At 37.7% G+C, this 15,893-nt stretch overlaps 2 protein-coding genes and 1 long non-coding RNA gene across 4 annotated transcripts; 1 reads left to right on the forward strand and 2 right to left on the reverse strand.

The window, feature by feature from the left end:
- Positions 1–924: 924 nt before the first annotated feature.
- Positions 925–2,087, reverse strand: LOC140180840 (uncharacterized). The gene is made up of 2 exons (XR_011874840.1): positions 1,671–2,087; positions 925–1,584 (listed from the first exon to the last, which is right to left on the reverse strand). It is a non-coding gene; the product is annotated as an uncharacterized lncRNA (long non-coding RNA).
- A 920-nt stretch (positions 2,088–3,007) lies between these two features.
- Positions 3,008–5,124, forward strand: LOC112765890 (probable diphthine methyl ester synthase). 2 transcript variants are annotated; one of them, XM_025811754.3, is made up of 5 exons: positions 3,008–3,355; positions 3,569–4,191; positions 4,290–4,329; positions 4,407–4,498; positions 4,722–5,124. In XM_025811754.3, the coding sequence occupies exons 2-5, from the start codon at positions 3,687–3,689 to the stop codon at positions 4,907–4,909; spliced, it is 825 nt and encodes a 274-aa protein (XP_025667539.1). In that variant the 5' UTR covers positions 3,008–3,355; positions 3,569–3,686; the 3' UTR covers positions 4,910–5,124. The 2 variants fall into 2 exon arrangements, with proteins under 2 accessions (XP_025667539.1, XP_025667538.1); XM_025811753.3 differs by having other exon boundaries at positions 3,600–4,191.
- A 411-nt stretch (positions 5,125–5,535) lies between these two features.
- On the reverse strand, positions 5,536–7,683 carry LOC112766580 (L10-interacting MYB domain-containing protein). The gene is made up of 3 exons (XM_025812475.3): positions 7,475–7,683; positions 6,377–6,712; positions 5,536–6,293 (listed from the first exon to the last, which is right to left on the reverse strand). The coding sequence occupies exons 2-3, from the start codon at positions 6,704–6,706 to the stop codon at positions 5,709–5,711; spliced, it is 915 nt and encodes a 304-aa protein (XP_025668260.1). The 5' UTR covers positions 6,707–6,712; positions 7,475–7,683; the 3' UTR covers positions 5,536–5,708.
- Between the last annotated feature and the right edge of the window lie 8,210 nt (positions 7,684–15,893).

Below are 15,893 nucleotides of genomic sequence, written 5' to 3' on the forward strand. Positions count from 1 at the left end.
TATCTTAAAGGTGTTTTGGATGGATCTAGATGGTGCTCCATTTCGAGAGTTTGGACTTTGGATCATAAGCCATGCTTGATGCTTCCAAATGTTATAATTGTTGCTGTCTTGCTAAAATAATCATTTAGCCTAAATTTATTTGTTGCTGAAAATCATCATTGAATTGAATTTTTTATTAATTGAACCTTGAATTTGTTGCTATCTTGCTGAATGATCACTTAATTGATTTTTTTTGTTGCTGAAAATTATCACTGAGTTGAGTTTGTTACTAATTGAACCTTGAATTTTTTGCTGTCTTGCTGAATAATCACTTAGTGTATGTTTGGTTGGAAGGAAAGAAATAGAGAGAAAAGAAATAGAAAGGAAAGAAATGAATGAAAAGAAATTAAGTGAATTTTTATTTTTTTTAGATGTGTTTGGATGGAAAAAAAATAAGAAGGAAAGAAATGTTATAAAAAGACAATTTTATCCTTATATTATAAAAGATATTGAAAAAAGTAAAAGAGTAATATTGGAAGTAGAGAGAGAATTAATTTTCTCTCTATTTTTTTTCAATGTTGAAGAGGAAAAAAATTTTTCTTTCTCTCTCATTTCTCTCTTCAACCAAACAATGGAAAATAATCATTTTTCTTCCCATTTTCTTTCCTCCTTTTTCTTTCGTTTCATTTTCCCTTCAAACAAACATAGCCTTAATTATTTTTTTATTGAAAATCATCACTGAGTTGAATTTGTTACTAATTATCATCACCAAATCTTGAAATAATCACTTAGCTAAATTTTTTTATTGCTGAAAATTATCATTAGTAAAATTTGTTATTAAAAATTATCAATAAGATGAATTTGTTGCTATAAGAATAAATTTAAATTTGGTTTTTGGTTAGTTTGTTAATTATCAATTTATTGATTTGTTTTTTTTTTTGTTCATTTAAATTGAGAAGGTATTTTATACTAGTAACTAATTTATTATCTATTTTTGTATTATTAGTTATGTCTAAGAATTGATATTTGCTTGTTATTAAGATGTTTGTGAAGACATGCATTTTAATTTTTGATAATCAAGTGAACCAATGAACCATTGGTTGAACTAGTGATTCATTCGTAAGACCAGTTCAGTTGTGATAAATGTGTTTTATTTATTTTTGAGTAAGCTACCATTTCTAGCCACAAAAAAAAAATTATAGTTGTACTCATAAAATATAGGTTTCGTATGACAAAATTAACCAAATACTAAAAAATCACCTAAAAATTCCAAGTTACTTTTTTCCTAACCTTAATCTCAATACTTGTCTTCCAAATCTCACTCCTTCCTTTATTCTTTTTATGGATTTCACCAACTCCTTCACTAACACCACCATCGCTACCGCCACCAACCGTCACCTCTTTCACCAACACCACCATTACTATCGCCACCAACCGTGAGTCTCACCTTCCTCCTTCTCCACTGTCACAACAACGACAGCGATGCAATGGCAAAGCAGCACCTGTTTCACTTGACCTTTTTCTTTTTCATCTTGTGCAATCATCTTCTTTTTCTAAATCCACCACCTCTTAAAAACCTTCAATCACCACTACTCCACCGTTAATCTTGAAAGTAACAATGATGACTATGAGTACAGATATTACAGTCACGCTAAAGAGAGATTACAAAGTAGTAGAGATAGAACACAAACCAGAAATTATAAAAAGAGAGGATAGAGAGAGAAGCTTAGGTGCATCAGTAGAGAGAGACTCATAATAAAGTGGGACGCCGAGTGAAATTATGTAAGAATTCATGTGTCATAGACTAAGAGTGTTCTCACTCGCATAGAGCATAAACACAACTTTGGTGATGGTAGTGGTGGTGTTGTTGTGACAGTAAAGAAAGAGGAAGGTGAGACGGATAGTTAGTGGCAGCGGTGGTGGTAATAGTGTTAAGGATAAAACTTAAAAGTAATGAAATTCATGAAAAAAAAAAGATATTAAATGTTGAGGTTTGAAAGAAGGGTGTTGAGATTAGGATTAGAAAAATGATAATTTGAAATTTTTAGGTAATTTTTTAGTATGTGGATAATTTTATGGGCAATTCACCTCATTAAACCAAATGCATATCAATATTAACTGAATGTCTCAAATCAAAAAATGCAACGTAAAAGTCCCAAAGCACATTTCTATATAAATCTGAATTGATTAAATTCGATTTATTAAAACACGAAGTAAATCGATTCTAATAGATTCGAATTAGGTGAAAAATGTTGGTGAACAAAAATCGAATCAAGTGGATTCGATTTAAGTGCATAGTTAAAATGGCAACAAATCGAATGAAAAAACGCCCAAGGTAATTCGAAACCAATTTGATTTGATGGTTTTGTAAATCGACGCCCATTGTTTTGATTTACTAGTTGTTTCCGTGTTCCATACTTTGATTTATATATTACTGACGTTTTTTTTATTTTATCACTGTTTCACATACAATATTCATGAGTACACTTTTTTTTTATTTATTATTTCATCAAATTATATTGAGTGTCCATTATATACATCTTTGTATTTTATATATAATATTTTATATATAATATTTTTATTTTATATCAATTTTAAATTTATAGATTTTCTATTTTATAAAAAATAGTGATAATGAGTAGAAATAGTATCATTTATATAAGTATTTAAAATAAAAAATTAAGTTAAAAATATAATTTAAACTTTAAAATAAGTTAAACAATATTTATACATAATTGCATAACGATTAATTTAGTATTTAATTATTAATGTATATATAATATTTTTACTAAAAATATGAGTACTAATAATACAAAAATATCAAAAAAATTTAAAATAAGGAGTACATCAAATATCAAAAATAAAGAGTACACAGAACTCAAAAATTTTATGGTATGGAACTCATTTTTAATGAATATAACTATTATTTTCTTTTTTTCATGAGTAAATTTGTTAAAGTTTAATTCTCTTGTAGATAGAAATGATAGTTTTTTTTTTTATTTATTTTTAAAAAAATCCTACAATAGATGTGGTTTGGTTTATGAATTAAAAAAATAAAAATAAAAAACTCTCGTCTCCTAACGACACCCTCATCCCCACCTGAAGTCACTCTCTCCCAAGTCCCAACTGAGAACAGCTTCACTCACTCTCAAGTCTCACCTCTCTACCTCACTCCGCCGTGCCGTGTGCCCCGACTGCGTGCCTGTCGTCCGTTGTGGCTCCCCTGCGTCTGTCTGTGTCGTCCGAAGCTCTGCGTGCGGCCTCCTCTCCTCTGCGGCCAACCCTCCTCGCCCGGTAGCCTGCCTCTGCAATGGTGCTGCAATCCCAAGTCCCCAGTCCGCCCCTGACTTTGCGTCTGTTTCTGCAGTGAGTGCAGGTGAGCTTTCAATTTTTTCACTAAGCGAAATCATTTTCAGTCCCTGTCTGGTTTAAGATATTAGAATATCATAATTAGGGAACAAAATTAGGAAAATATCAAAGAGGATTAGAAAAAAAATCAATATAATTTATTAAGATATTATTCCATAACGAGCGTACTCTTAGTATATGCATTTGTTCTTGAGTAATTTTATATACTTGATTTGTTCAGTTTTAATGGAGGTTTGGATAATGGCGTTTAGGGGTTTTATGGCTTAAAGACAAGTTGAGACTAAACTAGGAAGTGAGGGTGGACAGTTGGGAAAAAGCAGAGACAGAAAGAAGAAGAAATGCTGTTCATAATTGGATTAGGATTGGGAGATGAGAGAGACATAACGTTGAGGGGGTTGGAAGCAGTGAAGAGCTGCGAAAAGGTTTACATGGAATCCTACACTTCCCTCCTCTCATTTGGGCTCGACTCTCATGGCCTCTCCAACCTGGAAAAGCTGTATGGGAAAACTATAACTCTAGCAGACAGAGAGATGGTGGAAGAGAAAGCCCATCACATTCTTGAAGAAGCTCGCCACTCCCATGTTGCCTTCCTCGTTGTTGGGGACCCTTTTGGGGCCACGACCCACACTGACCTTGTTGTTAGAGCTAAGAAGATGGGGATTCATGTCCAGAGTGTGCACAATGCCTCTGTCATGAATGCTATTGGCATCTGCGGTCTCCAACTCTATCGCTATGGCGAAACTGTTTCCATTCCGTTCTTCACTGGCTCTTGGAGGCCCGATAGCTTCTATGAAAAGATTCACAGTAATCGAACCATGGGACTCCACACACTTTGCTTGTTAGGTCTCACTCACTCACTCACCTACTCTCTTACTTTCTCTGCTATTTCTCTGTGTTGACAAATTCTACTTCGATTTTCAAATTCGATGGGTTCACTGCAGATATTCGTGTAAAGGAGCCCACCCTCGAATCTCTGGCAAGGTTGGGTTTGGTTTGGTTTGGTTTACTCAACTTCTTCCTCTTGGTTTTATTCATTATTGATGCATTTTTTTTTTCAGAGGAAGAAAAACCTATGAACCCCCCAGATATATGACCATAAACACAGCCATTGAGCAGCTCTTGGAGGTTGTGCAAGAGCGCCAACAACCTGGTCAGTTCGAAATTCTCCTCAATCATAAATGCTATGCTTCTTCATTGGACTATAATTAATTCTTTGGCATGCTAAAATGTTTTTGATTGATTTTGATATGTTGTTACGTGCTGGTTAAGAACAAATCTTCTTTACTATCATAGTTGTAGAATTCCCTTTGATACCCTCATAAGAAATATTATTAACAAGCTAAATACAACTTTTCCTTCCCTTTGGCATTCAGCCTACACTGAAGATACCCAGTGTGTTGGGTTTGCTCGGCTAGGAAGTGACGATCAGATGATTATAGCTGGAACAATGAAGCAGCTGCAGATGGTTGATTTTGGAGCCCCTTTACACTGCCTTGTCATAACAGGCAATACCCATCCATTAGAGGAAGAAATGCTCGAGTTTTACAGATGTAGGACCTAGTTACAACTTACAAGGTTGCAGGAACATTTGAATTTTGCAAATTTTGAATTTTTGTTAGTGTGGAGTTTCTAGTTTCTACAGTCGAAGTTTATGTGGAATTTGAATTCATTACAGGCTAAAGAATTAGACACTTGAATTTTTTTTTTTCTCACTTTATGCTTTAGAATGAACGCATGGCTAAAGAATCAGAGATGGTTTAGATGAATTGTTTTCAAGTCCAGCTGTCCAGGGTTTAAAAGCTGAATTGACTTAAGGTTATTCTACGGTTGTTACGGTAGTTATGATATTTAAAAAAGTGTTGTTAAAGGTAAAGTAATTTTTTTTTATTGTTAAACAATGTTTTTTTAATAAGTGTGACTTTAATGTCAACAACACTTGCATAGCTACTGTAATATAGTCATATTAGAATTCACCTTTTTATATAGCATAAATCTCATATCAATATTGACATATTGAAACTTTGTCATTGATCAATTTCCTATCGAAGAAATCAAATAGTTATTTCAATTTTTCTATCATTAGAATGCATTAGAATCAAAATTCATTTGAAACAAAAATGATTGCAGATTTCGTTTGTTTATCGAAATGTTGAAACTCATACATTCAAGCCAAAATTAACTGATTACTGATCACACTTCAACGCTCAAGCATTAATTTATAAGCAAATGTAAGTATGTAACACAATAGGTCAGGTATAAATAGCTAGCTATAATCACATTGGAAAGAATAATAATGGAATCATATCCACAAGATATGGACAATGTTAATATGCTTAAATACAGCTAAAGCTGGGCTAAATCTAACGGAAGGCACTCTTACCACACTTCCCTTGTAACCATGTCAGACGTATCTTATCACATTTTAAAGAAATGAAGGTCTCCCTTAAAGTAGGGTCTTCAAAAAGGTCCAATGCAGAAAAGTAGAGAAGTTGATCAATGCCTTGTATCTCATCCAGAGCCCTAATACAGTTAGTTATGGAGAATTTATCATCATTTTCAGTTGGAACAATTGTCCTTAACCTTGAAGCAGCAACCATCTCTAGCAAGGCTTCTGCTATAGCATCGCAGCTATCTTGATCCAGACTAGGAATTAGCGTCTGAGATGGACGTTTCTTCTTCCTATCTAACGAATTCTTTGTTACTTTCTCTGCAGTTGAGGTGTTACCTTGTAAGGACTTCATTGATGATGGGTTCCGATAATGTGAAACCCCAGCTTCCGGACATGAAATTGAGCCGGCAGCATCGATCCCGACAGACTTGTTGAACTCTTGGTAGTGACTAGATTGGGCATATTTCCCATCTGCAGCTGAATCTGTGAATATTGTGCAGAGTTGCTCGTATATTGGACAATCTTTCACTTTAACTGTTTCAGGCCTAGGTTGTTCCTGTAGACAAAACCTATAAAAATTTCATAATGAAAATAGCGATAGACAACACCAATGCTATTTTTAATAATAGACTATTTTACCCCAATGTCATCCCATAGTTCAAAGCCAATGCAACAGGAATCATCTATCACGTAGTCATTATTTTGATCATATGCAGATCTCAAATTGTAGAAGCGTGTCCGAAGAACATCTAGATGCTTCCTCAACTGATTATTATTGAAGTTGAGATCTGTTTGCTTATTAAATTCATCACGAATGTGATTCCATGTTTTCTTGTCAAAAACATTGTTTGGTCTATTCCCTAGTTGAATCTGCTTGACAACCAAATCTGCAAATATCTTGTCAAGGGATGCAGTCCATCTCGTCCTTGAACGCTCTTGCTTGGGTTGATTACCGACTTCAACGTCCATCTACACCTATTGAAATGTTCATAAATCAACACTTAATTTAATAAAATTCTTATGGAAAACACCCTTTCTTGAAAGCTTGCCCAAGTTTCAATGAACAATTTCATTGTTAGGCATAATCATCTTGGAAGAGCATTTTAATGAGAAATGTAACAAAAGTTCAATAAAAATGGAGTTGGCATTAAATGTTACTATGAATCTATGATCATTCTGTTTACTCCTACAAACACAAGCAAAAAAAATGAATTAAAAAGTAGAACAGACCATGTGCAACAGAACCTAAAAAAATCGACTTGCACTTTGATAATTGCTTACATCTTTTTGAAATGAATGCCATGTATACTTTGATTTATAGAAAATTGTAATGATTTACAGCAAAAGCAAATCGAATAACGATAGATGAACCGGTGAATAAGGAAACCTTTTAACCTGAAATTGCTATTCTTGCCTATTAGATCAGAAACAGTGCAAAAACATATTCATGTTAACGTGAGTACGTGACAAATGCAAGCCTATAACCAACTAAAATGTTGTTCAAAAATAATGGAAGAAGAGCCGAATAATCCTAAATTATCAAGTAATGTTTGTAGTTAGGATCTCAATCATCAATCAATTTACGCGTGAGAGTAGGAAGAGAAGTATTGCAAGGCAGGAATATCAAATATAGTTGGAGGTTTGAGACGAAAATGAATGATGAATGAAAGTGAAACCTGTGGATTCCAAAACCAGAATAATCGAAGAGGAAGAGCAGCGAAGTGAGATTGGGTTTACCTTTGGAATTTGGCGGTGTGGGAGTGAGAGGGTTGCATAAGGAGTGGAATTGCTGAATGGCAGTAAGCAACCATGTATCGAAATTTTATTTCGAAGAGCAAACACGCAAAATCACACGCTCAAGGGTTCTGAGTTCTGACGTTCTGTTCTGTGCTCCTCTCTCCTTCCATTCTTACACTTACCAAAAATTTTATCATTTATCTCACGGGACTTAATTTTGAGTAAAGTGTAAATTTTTATCATATATTATATTAGTGGAATAAAAAAAATGTAAAAAAAAAAATTAAAGAGTTAGAAATTATATTTTATTTTTTTTAATCGAAAAAAATTTAAAGATTCATTCTCACTACTCTTTTTTTTTTTTTTGTCTGGGGCTAAGGCTACTAAAAAATCGAATTGAAAAGACCCGTTCCGATTTCACAACAACGTTAAAGCCATGCTCTAAATGAAGAAGATGAAGCGGTTGACGAGCCATAGTGACCTCTCTTATATGGTATTTGAAGCCATTTTCACAGCTCATGGGAATGCTTTGGAACCTCAATTGCGACTATGGACGTTCAGTGATGATTCGTCTTTGCTTCCCCTTTGTCGTAGCTTGGAATGGTTCTCCTAAACTTGTCGCCTTGTGTTGTGGACCTGCCCCTTAAATCCAAAGCAGAGAGAGCAATTTCGAGGACGGATATCCCTGCTTCTCCAATTTCTAATGCGAGTTGGCTTGCATCTTGTCTTTGATTCTCCATGTGGATCTGTTGCTCCTTCTTTGTTCTATTTTCCTTAATTTGATATCTCGTGGAGATTTCTTGAATGGTTAAGGTTGGGTGGTTGAAACCAGTGTTGACTGTGCATCCCAAGTAAGTTTGTGAGCTTCTTTCCCGAAGTCCTGATGTAAGTTACTTTCCTTGAATTGTTTGATGCTCAACTTTGGTTGGAGCCTGTGCCCAACCTGCAAATGGATTTGATCCAATCCTACTCGCTAGACGAGCCTCCTTCCCAAGTATGTCTTGTATCAGATTAGGAGGGTTCTGATAAACCCATATTTTATGATATATATTGTGCTCAATTTAAGTGATTTATTCAACCCTTCACCCACTTATTCAAGTAAATTGCATGATTTTACTTTCCCTTCCTTAATATGTGATATATGTGAAAAATATGTTTCCTATGCTTTAAAAATAATTATTTTAATTACCCTTTATTACCATTCGATGCCGTAATTTGTGTGTTAAGTAGTTTCAGATCTCCTAAGGCAGGAATGACTTAAAGGATGGAAAAGAAACATACAAAAATGGAAGGAAAGCACAAAATGGAGTTTTTGAAGAAACTGGCAGCGACGCGAACGCGTGACTGACGCGGACGCACGCCTTGAGCAGAACACATATGACGCGGACGCATGACCGAAGCGAACGCGTGATAAGGAAAACTCCAGATGACGCGACCGCGTGACCCACGCGGACGCGTGACAGATGCCACGCGCCTGAAATTACAGAAAACGCTCCCAGCGATTTCTGAAACCCTTTTTGGCCCAGATCCAAGTCCAGAAGGCACAGATCAGAGGTTATGAAGTGGGGGAATGCATCCATTCATCATCATGTCTTCAATTATTCACTTTTCATAGTTTTAGATGTAGTTTTTAGAGAGAGAGGTTCTCTCCTCTCTCTTAGGTTTTTAGGACTATGATTTCTCATTATTTCAATTTAGTATTCCAACTTCTTATCAGGTTCAATATTCCTTTTACTTTATATTTCTCTTTTACTTTCAGATACTTTAATGCTTTCCTTTAATTACTTTTGTTGCCAATTTGGCTTATGAACCATTCATGTTTAGATTTGAATTTCTATTTAATATAATTTGAGGTATTTCAGAATTACGATTGCTTTCCTTCAATTATATGAATAATTTAGAATTTTCCCTTTTGGCTTTGGTTGATTAATTGGTAACTCTTGAGTTGTCAAACTCATCGTGATTGATAATTGTTATCTTTGCTGATTGATTTAATTCCCTATAACTCTAGTCTTTCCTTAGGAATTAACTAGGACTTTAGGTGTTAAATTGATTTATCCGCTCGACTTACCTTCATAGTTAGAGGTTGATTTAGTGGAGAGCAAAATATAATTCTCATCACCATTGATAAGGATAACTAGGATAGGACTTCCGAATTTTCATACCTTGCCAAGAGTTTATTTTACAGTTATTTATTTATTTTATTTGTCATTTAAATTACCTGTTCCTTACTTTCAAAACCCCAATTTACAAAACTCATAACCAATAATAAGACCATACCTCCCTGCAGTTCCTTGAGAAGACGACCCGAGGTTTAAATACTTCGGTTATCAATTTTAAAGGGGTTTGTTACTTGTGACAACCAAAACATTTGTAAGAAAGGACTTTTGTTGGTTTAGAAGCTATACTTGCAACGGAAATTTATTCTGAATTCTAGACCACGCAAAAGTTTTCTCTTCAAAAATGGCGATGTTGCCGGGGAATTGCAAACGTGTGCGTTATTATTGGTTATTGTAAATATTTTTCTTTTACTTGTTTTTTTTTTGTTTTCTCCTTTTATTTCCATTAGCTACTATGAATTCTCACCCCTATCGCTTTGAGTTTGGTTCTAATATTGTTGAAGGGAACGGAAGTTATAGCAGGAACATGCATCAAGGTCAGAGCAATTAAAGATGGATGGAGCCACGAGAACTTGATCAACCCTTTAGGCAACAACACCCTCCACAGTATCACAGACGAGGACCACTTTACAATGCATACCAATAAAACAATTATCTTCCAGACGTTTAGACACTCAATGAACTCCAATAGTCTTATGTGGAGAATCGAATGACAAACGTAGCATGAAGGAGACACTAGAAACCCCAGTGGGCAGTAATGAGCATAACTTTGTTCTGGAACAATTAGAGGAAGCTCAAACTATCCAAGAAGAAGAAGTACTAATTGAAGATTTAGGAGATGCTGAACCTCCATGGGAATCCAGAGTTGTGAAAAATTCCGTCAAGGACGTTACAATTGATGCTAAGGAGGATAGTGCACAACTCCCAAAGCAGGTATTTCATGAAGAACTAGACGGAATAACCCAAGACGCAAGTTTCCTTGATGATGATAGTCTCAAGTCAAGTTCTCCTAGTAATGAACTCGCATCCGCACATGAATTCTCTGAGATTGAAGAACCTTATCCAAGCGAATACGAAGATGATGTCGAGGTAGATTTTTCTCAACCTCCAACTTATGACTTGAGTGATGCGGAAGATATCGAAGACTTTGATCAAGATGTGATTGCATTTGAAGAAGTTTGCAAGGAAGTGGAGGAATTCACAGAAGATTACAAGGGAGTAGAACTTACAGAACCACTGGAAACACCTATCCCAAGGCCATTACCACCTAATACAAGCTTCAAGTGGGTACAATCCTTAACCTTTATCTTTACTTTTCCACTTGAATATGGTTTGCTTGAAACAGATGGCCAGCTTAGAGCTCTCTGCGGCTTTAAGAGTAAGAGGAAAATGGTTCGTACTCAGAGCTGGTATACAAGATTCAATAAGGTTCCACGCTTCAATTCGAAGTGCAAGGATTGGTATCAAGTTCAATTGAATGGATCTTGGAAGACGTTTGGTCATCTTGGTGAGAATACAATTTCTAAACCGCCCGGATCGAAGAATATAGATCAAGACAAAGGCGGATTTAAATGCAAAGTTTAGGATCCTGGAATCTATTTTGACATTCGTCACCCCGGGAGCCTGAGAACCTGTTTGAAGATACTCAAAGGCTTCACATGCCTAGTTTGGGACCCCGGAGGCTGTTGGCATTTCAAACATTGGTGGAGATTTCTGGATGAATTTAAGCATAAGCCACCATAACAGGAAGCTCATCCAATGTCCAACTTAAGGACTTTAACTAAAAGTGCTAGGTGGGAGACAACACACAATGGTATGGTCATTTCTTTTTCAATTTTTATTTCGTACTGTTTGATTTTATGTTATATTATTTTTATTGAACCTGGATGTTATTCATAGAATTTGCATTAGCATTGCATACTACATAATTGCATACCTGCATATATAAAAAAAAAAAGAAGAGGGCGCGACGCGACCGCATTGCTAATGCGTTCGCGTCAGTTGCGAAAACCACCTCCCACGCGTCCGCGTCAATCACGCGAACGCGTGATCTGAAAATCGGCGTAAAAATCCGACGCCCAGAAATTTGGGCTGGAATCGTGCGGCTGTTGTGCGTTTAGCACAAAATGGCTCACGCGTTCGCGTCCATCACACGAACGCGTCATTTGCAAAATACCCATCTCACGTGAAAGCGTGAGCGACGCGTCCGCGTCGCGTGGATTGCACAACACCCTAAATGGAGACAGAGAGTTGCGCTGAAACGACGCTGGACTTGTGCATTTCGTACAATTTCCAGCGACGCGGTCGCGTGCCTCATGCGACGGCGTCATTCATCCTTTTACCCATTCCATGCGATTGCGTCAACCCCATTCCACCCTAGCCACGCGACCGCGTGCCCCACGCGTTCGCGTGGATTCAAATTCACTAACCCCCAGTGACGCGAACCCTACCCCCATCGCGTCCCCATTCTTCCATCCCCAACCCCCCTGCTCCCTCTCTGCCCCCTTCCAACACCACCAAACCAACCACCTCCGACCGCCGCACCACCCCCACCAACCCGAACCCATCGCGACGCCCACCCCCTCTCCTTCTTCTTCTCCCCTCCCTTCTCTCCCTTCCACCACCGCGGCCAGCCACCGCCACCGCGCCATCACCGCCACCGCGCCATCACCGCCACGACTCCCACCACCATCACCCTCACCCCCTTCCTTCCTCCCTCCTGAACCCCCTCTCCACCATTACCCCCACCCGAAACCCCCTGCCACCAAATAGCCACCAACCGCCGCGCCAACCACCCTGCTCCACCACAGCGCCACCGTGCCCCCCCAACACCGCCATCTCACCACCGCCATCTCTCTGAGCCTTACCTTAGTTCATCTGCATACCAGGTTCCGCCGAACACCATTTTTCCCCCATTCGTAGTTAGTTGCATATTTTTTAGTTTCTGTTCAAACTAGGCTAGTTAGAGATGCATGTTTGTAGTGGATTCTAGGTGGTTAGGTAGCTAGGATGTGGTTAGTGGATTTAGGCCTGATAATTGCGCTGTTCGTGCTTCTTGTTTTATCAATTTCGCAATTCTAATGTTGCTGTGATGTTAATAATGTTCATATGATATTCTTTACTGTTTCATGCTGCTTTTTACACTGCTTTTTCATGTTCATATTCCGTATATGTAATTGCAGCTTTATTTTAATTTATAGAAACTATTCTGCTTGCTGTTTATTACCCGGGAACATCCATTTTTAGTCGGAATGCTGCCCAATTTTCTGTAAATTGTTTTGATTTTCATTCATGTTTTGGTTTTGGAAATTTGAATTTGGCATTACTTAGCTTTTCCGAAACCACTTCATGAATGCACGTGCCCGCATTCTTATTCCTTTCGATTTCCTGGTTAATAAATTGCACTTTTGATGATTCGATTTTACTTTTTTGCTATTTTTATATCTATATGAATCATCAACAACCTGATTTCCTTGCTTAAGTATGAGTTGACTGTTGCTTAAAATTGTGAAATTCTTGTTACTTAGAAACCGATCATCATGCCACTTACTCTGACTTTATTTTTACTAACTCACTGATTTTCGCTTTCTAACCTCTTTTTCAATTTTAACCACTTTTAACTTTCTAACTTCCCCCTCCACTTTTTTGACTAACTCTTTTAATTTTTTTTAACTCATGGCATGGTTATTGTTTTTCCTAATTAACAGATATTCTACTTATAACATATTTTGGATTGTAATTCCTCATCTCAGCTTTTTAACTCCGAAACAATCCAAAATGCACAATTATTCAACTCATTTCATAATTCTACTACTATTTTGCCACTATGTGCTTATATTGCTATTTGCCTACTTATTTTCCTGCTCTGTTCTTCCTTTATATCCTGAATTTTCTGCTTTTCAGGATGTCTGACCCTCAAAGAAAAGGAAAAAGCAAAGTCACAACTGGCAAATGGAAAAGAGGTGAATCCTCTATGTCTATCTTGGAGATTATGCATGATGACTCCTGGCGGGAAAAGCACTTTACCCCGCAGGAGAAGGCTGACCAGCTCCTCCCTGCCAATGATCCAATTAAATTTGCAAATCGATACTGTGAGCTGAAGTATCAAGTGTTTGCCACCTCCAGAAACCTGTACCTGGAGCGGACTCTGAAAATTTCAGAAGAACTACAGCAGTACACTTCCGATCAGATCAAACAGTGAGGCTGGTTCTTCTTGGAGAGAAACCTGACAGAGGTCAATGCTTCCTGGGTAAGAGAGTTTTACTGCAATTATTTCAAGACTTCCCTGGATGCAGTGCACCTCAGAGGGAAACAGATACTGGTCACTGAAGAGGCCATTGAGGATATTCTGCAGCTTCAGCCTAAGTCAGATCAGCCTGACGGTTACCAAAAGGCTGAAGAGGACATGCACTTTTTGAGATTTAACTGGGATGCTGTCAAGCAGAGGATAGCCTTGATCCGACTGTCCCATGGGTCATGGGTAAGAACACCACAATGCCTAAAGGAATCAAGCTGATGTATCTGAATGATGAGGCTCGGCTCTGGCACCAGATCCTGAGCAACTTTGTTATGCCGAGCACTCATGAGACAGAGCTACCTGTCACTATGATCACCCTTCTCTGGTGTGTGATGGAGGGTAAGGACCTGTACCTCTCACGATTCATCCGGCACTTTATGGCCAGGGTCCATGTCAGAGGCACCCTTCCTTTCCCTTACCTGGTTACCCAGCTAGGCCGTCGAGCTGACGTGCCTTGGGAGGATGCTGATGCGAAGCCGACTGCTGCAGACTGCAAGAAGATCATTCCTCACAGCAGGAAGTTTCTGGCTTTAGGCTACAGGCCTCCATTCCTCACCGCTCCTGATGAGACAGCCACCCATTCAGCTGCCCCTTCTTCATCTACTGTTGCCCCAGCTACCACCACTGCACCTCCAGCTGCTTCTGAGCCTATTTACCATTTGGTGCATCGACTCTTCGCCCGCTTGGATCGTATGGAGCGTCATAACAAGCGACGCTATGAGCACGTCAAGTTGATGATCCGATCCGGCGGTGACATCCCCTCCGAGCCTGACACCCCTTCTGATAGATCTGAGGTGGAGGAGGATGATCACGAGGAGGAGACACCTACCCAGGCCGCACAGGCAGGACCAGAGCAGGCTGTGCCACAGCAGGAGGTGCCACACCAGATTCAGGCCACCGATCCAGAGATTCCTATCCAGTCAGAGCCTCCACTGCAGCAGACAGATCCTCCTACCCTCATCCAGTCTGCAGATCCTTAGGCCACCACAGAGACTCCAGCAGCCCATCCTTCCAGTGATGACACTCCTTCATACCCAGCTTGAGTGAGCATCGAGGACGATGCTTTATTTTAAGTGTGGGGAGGTCGCCATCCCTGGCGTATTTCTTTTTGGTGAACCACTACAGACTCTTTCTATCTTATTTTGTTTATTTTTCTGTATTTTTATCTTTATTTTTATTTTTCAGTACTTATACATTGTTCTTTTGCTGTATTTTTACTCTATTTCTGCATTTTGCACTTTAGTTTATATTTTAGCCATTTAGTTTAGTTGCAATTCTAAACTTATCAGTTATAGAATATGTGGATTAATTAGTATAGTTTACCCTTTTAGCATATAATAGTTTCGTTTAAATTGAAAATAAAAAGGAAGTAAACTAGAGACTTTAACATAATCAAAAACAATCCACACACCTTGTATATATAGCAGTACATGTTAGTTAGTTAACAACATTTCATCAAGGAACAACACTAAAACTTTAAAGGCATCCTAAGATTTACATTGAGAATAATGGGAACTCTTAATTTCTACTTGCATGACATGTATAACTGATATATGATTTTTGAGCTAGAGAACACACAGCCTGTGAGTTTTGAGCTTAATTGTATGGTTACATTCAAACCATAATTTTTATTCTTGTGTGTTTCGCCCTTCTTTTTTTTTTTATTCTGGTGTTCTTTACTTTGTTTTAATCTATATGTCCAATTATAGAGTATAGATACATACTAAGAGATGATTGAGGCCATCATTTGAATTTTCCTCACTTATCCCAAATTAGCCTACCTTTTACATCACCCTTGCTAGCCCCCTTGAGCTTTTTGAAATCCCCTCTTGTTCTATAAACCACATTACTAGCCTTAAGTAGAAAAATAAAATAAAAATCCCAAATTGAATCCTTGGTTAGCTTAAGATAGAAATTGTGTATTGTTTAAGTGTGGGAAACTTTATGGGAACATGGATGATAGAAACAAAGGTGGAAAGTTAAAAAGAATAAAGATGTTTCA

This window comes from Arachis hypogaea, chromosome 17, assembly GCF_003086295.3.
Source record: "Arachis hypogaea cultivar Tifrunner chromosome 17, arahy.Tifrunner.gnm2.J5K5, whole genome shotgun sequence".
NCBI lineage: Eukaryota > Viridiplantae > Streptophyta > Magnoliopsida > Fabales > Fabaceae > Arachis > Arachis hypogaea.

What these genes read in the sequence shown, in the direction of transcription:
- LOC112765890 (XM_025811754.3), top strand. Translation starts at nt 3,687, where the DNA reads ATGCTGTTCATAATTGGATTAGGATTGGGAGATGAGAGAGACATAACG. An exon ending in CCACACACTTTGCTTGTTAG is followed by an intron (nt 4,192 to 4,289) that starts GTCTCACTCACT and finishes GGTTCACTGCAG; the next exon opens with ATATTCGTGTAAAGGAGCCC. An exon ending in ACCCTCGAATCTCTGGCAAG is followed by an intron (nt 4,330 to 4,406) that starts GTTGGGTTTGGT and finishes TTTTTTTTTCAG; the next exon opens with AGGAAGAAAAACCTATGAAC.
- LOC112766580 (XM_025812475.3), bottom strand. Translation starts at nt 6,706, where the DNA reads ATGGACGTTGAAGTCGGTAATCAACCCAAGCAAGAGCGTTCAAGGACG. An exon ending in AACTATGGGATGACATTGGG is followed by an intron (nt 6,294 to 6,376) that starts GTAAAATAGTCT and finishes TTTTGTCTACAG; the next exon opens with GAACAACCTAGGCCTGAAAC.